Here is a 9098-nt window from a genome sequence, read left to right on the forward strand (position 1 = left end):
TTGCTTAGCAACACGTTCCAACCAGATGGACACCTCTGGACATGATGAATACTTTATGTTTAAGTTGACATGTAACTAAATATTTTATTTAACTGCTACTTTATACACTATATACACTACTTTATACACTATATACACTACTTTATACACTATATACACTACTTTATACACTATATACACTGCGTTATACACTATATACACTACGTTATACACTATATACACTACTTTATACACTATATACACTACTTTATACACTATATACACTACTTTATACACTATATACACTACTTTATACACTATATACACTACTTTATACACTATATACACTACTTTATACACTATATACACTACTTTATACACTATATACACTACTTTATACACTATATACACTACTTTATACACTATATACACTACGTTATACACTATATACACTACTTTATACACTATATACACTACTTTATACACTATATGCACTACGTTATACACTATATACACTACTTTATACACTATATACACTACTTTATACACTATATACACTAAGTTATACACTATATACACTACTTTGTACACTATATACACTACTTTATACACTATATACACTACTTTATACACTTTATACACTACTTTATACACTATATACACTACTTTATACACTTTATACACTACATACACTACTTTATACACTTTATACACTACTTTATACACTATATACACTACTTTATACACTTTATACACTACTTTATACACTATATACACTATAAACACTACTTTACATGCTATGTACACTACTTTATACACTATATTCACTACTTTTGAATTCAACATTTCATTTTGTGATTAATCGGGGAAATTATGCGATTAAAAATTGTAATCACTGCCCAGCTCTAATATATATATATATATATATATATATATAAATATATATAGATTAGATTCAACTTTATTGTCATCACACATGTACAGGTACAATGCAACGAAATACAGTTTAGAGAGTTTAGAGAGCCTCCGAGCCGCAGCTAGTGAAAGCGCCGCCACATGCACTCTATATGCATATATATATATATATATATATATATATATATATATATATATATATATATATATGTGTGTGTATGTTCCGTCCTCAGAAGGTTAATTATCGATATAAGTAATTTATAATAACTTTATTGCATTTATTAAAAACTTTATTGTCCACAAATGTGAAGATTCTTCTTCTTCACCATAAACATTACAAACCATAGACATTTCATCACAAATATGAAAATACATTTCATAAAGTACATTTCATAAAAAGTCAGTGTTCAAGGGTTACATTTACAATAGTTAATAATGGATGAATAAAAATTAAAATGGCTGCTGTTAATAAAACCTTTAATATTTTATGTATTTTTCAATTATTATTTGGGGCATTTTTGTCCTTTATTTTGACAGGACAGCTAGAGATATAAAAGGGAAGGAGGGGCGGAGGACATACAACAAAGGTCTGCATGTCGGAGTCGAACCTGCGCCCGCTGCGTTGAGGAGTAGCCCTCTACAACATCTCATTATCACCTCTACAACATCTCTGTATCACCTCTACAACATCTCTTTATCACCTCTATATCTCTATATCACCTCTATAACATCTCTTTATCACCTCTACAACATCTCTTTATCACCTCTATATCTCTATATCACCTCTATAACATCTCTTTATCACCTCTGTAACATCGCTATAACATCTCTATAACATCTCTATATCACCTCTACAACATCTCTTTATCACCTCTATATCTCTATATCACCTCTACAACATCTCTGTATCACCTCTACAACATCTCTGTATCACCTCTACAACATCTCTGTATCACCTCTACAACATCTCTTTATCACCTCTATATCTCTATATCACCTCTATAACATCTCTTTATCACCTCTACAACATCTCTTTATCACCTCTGTAACATCTCTATAACATCTCTATATCTCTATATCACCTCTATAACATCTCTGTATCACCTCTACAACATCTCTTTATCACCTCTATATCTCTATATCACCTCTATAACATATCTTTATCACCTCTACAACATCTCTTTATCACCTCTGTAACATCTCTATAACATCTCTATAACATCTCTATATCTCTATATCACCTCTATAACATCTCTGTATCACCTCTACAACATCTCTTTATCACCTCTATATCTCTATATCACCTCTATAACATCTCTATATCATCTCTATATCTCTATATTACCTCTATAACATCTCTTCATCATCTCTATATCACCTCTATAACATCTCTTTATCACCTCTATATCTTTATATCATCTCTATAACATCTCTATATCTCTTCATCACCTCTATAACATCTCTATATCATCTCTATATCACCTCTATAACATCTCTTTATCACCTCTGTAACATCTCTATAACATCTCTATATCATCACTATATCTCTATATCACCTCTATAACATCCCTTTATCACCTCTACAACATCTCTTTATCACCTCTATATCTTCATATCATCTCTACAACATCTCTATTTCTCTATATCACCTCTATAACATCTCTTCATCATCTCTATATCACCTCTTTAACATCTCTTTATCACCTCCGTAGAATCTCTATAACATCTCTATATCATCTATATCTCTTTATCACCTCTATAACATCTCTATATCTCTATATCACCTCTATAACATCTCTTTATCATCTCAATAACATCTTTTATAACATCTATATACCTCTATAACATCACTGTATCATCTCTATAACATCTCTATATCCTTATATCATCTCTATAACATCTCTATATCATCTCTATATCTCTATATCATCTCTATAACATCTCTATTACACCTCTATATCTCTATAACATCTTAATAACATCTCTATATATCTTTAACATATCTATATCAACTCTATAACATCTCTATATCATCTCTATAACATCTCTATATCATCTCTATATCTCTATATCATCTCTATAACATCTGTATAACATCTCTATATATGGGCGCCCGCTCTACCAGCTGAACCCCCGAACGCCCTAAAATATCATTTTTTTAACCCTTGTGTTGTTCTAGTTTCGCAGTGTTTTATGTCAGAAATATGGATTTCTTTCAACCAAATTACCCAAAAATAAACTGTGACATCTCCCCATCTGAGATCTACTCAACCTCTGGTTTTAGCTATTAGTCAAAATAATTCATAATTTCAGCTTTTTTAACTGAAAACGTATGTATATTTTGATATAAATGAGGTTTGTTGACCAAGAACAAGTTTAAATCTGTTATTAAACCAGCTCAGGTTTTAAGAAAAGCGCTAAAGGTTCAAGAAATTAGAAATAAACCAGAAAAAGCGACAAAAACATTGAAAAAGCACAGAAAAATTACATTTTGACCTGGAAGGACACGTTGACGTTAACGGGAAGACAACCCAGGGGTTGCGGAAACGATTCGGGTCTGCAGTAAAAACACAATCTTACTTTGGGTCTGGGGGGTCATTACTGAAGCTTGGAGGATCTTTAGACCTTCACAGACAGTTGGGTCCTGGAGAACCTGGTCTGTCGTGGTCCTCCAGATCACTCTTCTTCTGGGCTCCAGCCAACGTGGCAGCTGACCCTTTAACACTGAAGAACAGAGAAAGAAAAACACAGAGACATTTTAGTCTCACTGACGTCAAACTTACGTCTGATGGATCGCAGACCTCCATCTTCTTCTCAACTTAACCTAACCAGACTAGGACCAGGACTTTAAGTTAACCACGTGTTTTATAAGGGGGGAGGCAAAACCAGGCGGATAAACCACCTTTATCCTCTGAGGATTTTTTTTTGGGGGGGGGCAGATAAACCACCTATTTCCTTAGAGGGTTTGGAGGACTGTTTGAGTCTAAATTACCTGAAAACAAAAAATGGGCTCATCAGCCCGAACAGACTCAAACCCTTCACTTACTTCAGAATCTCCAGTCCACAGTTTGGACTCTCCATAAGGTCCCACAGCAGCTTAACTCCTGGACCCAGCAGCCTGTAGTTGTGGCTCAGGTCCAGCTCTCTCAGATGGGAGGGGTTGGACTTCAGTGCTGTGGCCAGAGCAGCACAGCCGTCATCTGTGATCTTACAGTCCTTCAACCTGCAAAGAAGAAGCTTTTTTTAAACCATCACTGTAGGAATTGGGGATCGGGATGCACAATAATCCATGTTGGACTGCAGGGAGCCAGGTTTCATTTAGCCAGAGATTAATTGTTCTGGGAGATGTTCAATCCTCAGTGGGATGGATCAGCACACAAGAAGCTGGGTCAAGACATTTGAATGATAACCAGATAGATTATTTAAGGAGGTTGAAAGAATGAAGGGGGGGCGTCAATCCAGGAGAGGGCTTGTGCGCTGGTTAGGGGAGCAGCGTTTAAAAAAATCTTTTTCCAGATTGGATGTAAACTAGAACATGGGGGGTGGGGGGCTCCTAAGAAGCTTTGTTTTGGGGACAGATGTGTAGGATGGCCTCATGGTGTTGGCATTTAAACATATGTTTATTTGGTTTATAGAGTGTCAGTTTTGTTGTTATGCTGTTGTATGGTCTCGAGTATTGGAGTTGATTCTGTACCTCAGAGTCTCCAGTCTGAAATGAGGACTCTTCACAACAGCACACAGCCGCTCCACTCCTGAATCCTTCACTTTGTTAAAGCTCAGCTCCAGCTCTCTCAGATGGGAAGGGTTGGACTTCAGAGCTGAGGCCAGAGAAAGACAACTTCCTTCCGTAAGAAGACAGCAGATCAACCTGCAGAGGAGGACTTTTTTAATGGTAAAGTTTTTCTGCCAAACACATGGATCAAAGCTCTTGTTGCCGCTGTCAGGCGGTTGCCATCATGTTTACTACGGCGCATGTGTGGAACGTGTCTTTGCTGATTGTACAGAAGGTCCTCAGCTGTCAGAGTCTGACTGTGGCGGCAGCCTTTTCATGTTACCTTTAAATGTGGCCCTTTACACGAATGCCATGTTTCCACCTTGACTCAACTTGACGTTTGGAACCAGCTGTTTTTATCTTTGGCATTTTCCATTTTGCATATAGTCTGCTTGTATAGTCTCCTTAGGCCGGATTCTTAGCCGACGTGCCTTGTTAAAATGCCAAGACAATCTTCAACGTGACACTTGCTAGATTCCTTCATCAGCAGCCAAAGAGAAGAATGTTTAATCTGTACAGATGTATAATGTCAGGCTGCTTTTGAAAGGAAATCTGGGTAGAGTGAATAAAAACATTGCAGTTGCTATTGACGGTAGCTTGTCTTTGTTAAAAGATGTCATGTGTAATGCTAGTGTCAATTCTCCGACCAACGTATGCATTGGCTTGTTTGAGACATCGATCCAGGTGGTACCAAAAAAAAGTACCAGGTATCAGGTTTTGACAATAGAAAACCAAAAAAGAGCGACTCGAGTTTAGAAGAGATGCGCCGTACCTCAGAGTCTCCAGTCTGCAGTGTCTACTCTGCAGTCCAGCAGACAGTAACTCCACTCCTGAATCCTGCAGTGTGTTGTAGCTCAGGTCCAGCTCTCTCAGAGGGGAGGGGATGGATTTCAGAGCTGAGGCCAGAGAAGCACAGCAGCTCCCTGGTAGTTCACAGTGATTCAGTCTGTAATTACAGAATACTAGCTCAGGTTTCAGCCATGATTCCATTTAAGCCTGACACATATTTCTATTTTGCCAGGCTTGGATCAGCCTGGCAAAACCAGAGGACATTGTGCAGCCATTACGCTGAGCTCTGGATCGAGCTCAGCGTAATGGCTGCACAACGTCCTCTGGTTTTAAGATCTAACTTGGGAATTATTAAAAAAAACATACCAGAGGATCTCAGGTTGCTTGTATGATGAAACAAGTCAGTAAAAAAGCTTGACCATTCCTGGTGTATTTCATTCAATTTTATTTATAGTATCTACTTATAACAAGAGTTATCTCAAGACACTTTACAGATAAAGCAGGTCTAGACCACTCCATAATTACAAGGACCCAACAGTTATAGTAGTCCCCTTCAGAGCAAGCAACAGTGCGACAGTGGAGAGGAAAAACTTCCTTTTAGGCAGAAACCAGATTAGGTAGATATTTAACAGCTGCAGGATTTTCTTTGGTCATCACTTAAAAACATGTTGAAGTTGAGTTTGATATTATTATTTTTAATAGAGGAAATAAAATAGCCTCGTACAGATATGAGCTTAACAAGATTGAAAAACAGTAATTGGACTGACTTCAAAGTTTTCAGTCTGCAGTGTGGACTCTCCAGAAGTTCACAGAGATGCGTCACTCCTGAATCCTGAAGCTCGGAGTTGTGACTCAGGTCCAGGTCTCTCAGATGGGAGGGGTTGGAATTCAGAGCTGAGGCCAGAGAAGCACAGCTGGTCTGTGACAATATGCAGTCACTCAATCTGAATAAAAAGGAAACAATTAGCAAAATCAAATTAATTGTCCAAATTAATTGCAGCGTGCCATTGGTCTGTCATACAGAGCTTCATGGTATTCATTCTTTCAGAATATCTCTGTTAAAAACAAAGATAAATGATCACGTAGTGGTTTCAAATTAAAGTCAAACTAAAGTGTAACTTCTTACTACAAACTATACATTTGAATAGTAAAATAATAGTAACTAACAGTAGCCTAAATGTACAGCTTTTTTATGCAGAGCTAAAGCCTTAAATCTAACTGAATTACATGAAGTCGATCACTAACAGAGCTAATTAGGTGGCGTCTGACCCGAGAGTCTCAAGAGTACATTGTGGACTCTGCAGTCCAGCAGACAGTAACTCCACTCCTGAATCATGCAGGTTGTTTCTGCTCAGGTCCAGCACTCTCAGATGGGAGGAATTAGACTTCAGGACTGAGACCAGAGAAGCACAGCTGATCTCTGTCAGTCCAGAATTGGCAAGTCTGTCAATAAAGGGATAAAACCTTAATTAGAGAGATTCTTCCCCCACCATCTACAATACAAACATAATATATTCTGAAGAAATTTTCAGACACAAAACCCTTTTGTTTTTGTTCCTCCTCATGAAAAAAAGATTTCTGGGATATTAATTCCCTCATATTTTGCAGAAAAATGTGTTATTAAATGTCTCATTGGGATTATTTCATAACATACTGTATGTTTGCTAAGATGAAAAGTAAAAAGACACAAAGGGTTTTCATTCAACATCAAGCAACAGATAACAACAACTTTGGGAAACCACTAGAGCTGATGCCAGAGAATTGGTTCTCCATTTCTCCATCAAGACTGCATTACAAAATCATTTCAGAGATGTTGGGGGTGTTCTGGACTCTGAATGCCAGGTCATGCAAAAATTCAGCATCTTTGAGCAGCCTTGGAAGAGGATGGAAACAACATTTTACAACAAGCTCATCAATTCTCTGTGCAAGAAAAATTGTCTTTTCCCTCCATCTTGGGAGGGATCTGTTCGACAACCTGAGGGAACATTTGTACCCAGAGAATTTGAAATGAGAACTGAATGCCTTATTAATCCTTTTCAGTTTTTGCGTCATGATAAAATCTTTGGTTAATATCCAATCTACAACAACAAAGGACAGTAAGTGAACTGACAAAAGTGACTTCAGTCTACAGTGTGGACTCTGAAGTCCATCAGACAACAGCTTCACTTCCGAGTCCTGCAGCTTGTTTCCTCTCAGGTCCAGCTCTCTCAGATGGGAGGGGTTGGAATTCAGAGCTGAAGCCACAAGATCGTAGTGAGTCTCTGACAGCCAACATTCTCGAAGTCTAGAAGTACACAAATTATGTAAAGTCAGTGATTTAAAAAGCATAATGAATACAAACTGCATAGAAAGACACTCAATGCATATGGACATTAGGACAACATATTGCCCTCATATACAAGTCCCTACTGCTTGTCTGGGAAAGGTTCTGGTGACCTATATATAGTCCCTACTGCTTGTCTGGGCAAGATCCTTGTGGCCTATATATAGTCCCTACTACTTGTCTGGGAAAGGTCCCGGGGACCTACATATAGTCCCTACTACTTGTCTGGGAAAGGTCCTGGTGGCCTATATATAGTCCCTACTACTTGCCTGGGAAAGGTCCTAGTGGCCTATATATAGTCCCTACTACTTGTCTGGGAAAGGTCCTTGTGGCCTATATATATAGTCACTAGATCACTACTGCTTGTCTGGGAAACAGTGACCAACTAAACCAATGCAGTGGTTTAATATGTGTGCATGAATTTTCTTTCTTTGGCAATGGATCGAATTTACGCACGGCACCACAACGGAGACAAAGCAGTAGTGAGCAAGTTGCTTTCTACATGTATGAGATGAATAAAAACATTTCTGTCTCCTGATAAGTGCCAGAAACAGTGTAAGTAATTCTACAGTAGTGTATAACGATGTTACCAACTGGACTTACCGAGCCTTTGTACAGTTCCTCACAGCTGGGATCAGTCTGAGTCGACCCTCCCATGATGTGTTGTACTTTTCTAGGTCCAACTCATCCAGAACCTGGTCTGACATCTGCAGCATGTAGGCCAGAGCTGAGCACTGGATCTCAGAGAGTTCCTTCTCTGATCTGTTCTCAGACTCCAGGAACTCTTGGATCTCCTGATGGACTGAGTGGTCCTTCATCTCTGTCAGACAGTGGAAGATGTTGATGCTTCTTTCTGGAGAGATCAATTTAGCATTCATCTCCTTCAGGTTGTTGATGGCTCTCTGGATGATTTCTGGACTGTTGTCTGTCTGACCCAGCAGGCCTCCTAAGAGTCTCTGGTTGGACTCCAGAGAGAGGCCATGGAGGAAGCGGACAAACAGGTCCAGGTGGCCATTTTTACTCTCAATGGATTTCTCCATGGCCTTCATCAGGAAATCATCTAGAGATGGGTAATGGTCATTGTCACTGTAGTCATCAGAATCCTCATCGTCCTCATCATCATCATCACCTCTATTTTCCAGGAAGTACTCCAAGACCTGTGTTTTCCTGTTGGTGTAACAGTGGAACAGGTAGACTGCAGCCAGAAACTCCTGAACGCTCAGATGAACGAAGCAGTAGACGGTTTTCTGGAGGACCACACTCTCTCTTTTGAAGATCTGTGAACAGACTCCTGAGTACAGCGAGGCCTCTGTGACATCC

At 38.5% G+C, this 9098-nt stretch overlaps 1 protein-coding gene across 1 annotated transcript; it reads right to left on the reverse strand.

Annotated features, from left to right (window-relative positions):
* Nucleotides 1–3463: 3463 nt before the first annotated feature.
* On the reverse strand, nucleotides 3464–9094 carry LOC117940789 (ribonuclease inhibitor-like; the record flags this gene model as incomplete). The annotated part of the gene is made up of 8 exons (XM_034865942.1): nucleotides 3464–3618; nucleotides 3941–4117; nucleotides 4589–4762; nucleotides 5439–5612; nucleotides 6223–6399; nucleotides 6725–6898; nucleotides 7566–7739; nucleotides 8382–9094. Coding segments are annotated over 8 exons (1860 nt in total), but the record flags the coding sequence as incomplete, so codon positions are not given.
* Between the last annotated feature and the right edge of the window lie 4 nt (nucleotides 9095–9098).

Source organism: Etheostoma cragini, unplaced genomic scaffold (genome assembly GCF_013103735.1).
Source record: "Etheostoma cragini isolate CJK2018 unplaced genomic scaffold, CSU_Ecrag_1.0 ScbMSFa_3294, whole genome shotgun sequence".
NCBI lineage: Eukaryota > Metazoa > Chordata > Actinopteri > Perciformes > Percidae > Etheostoma > Etheostoma cragini.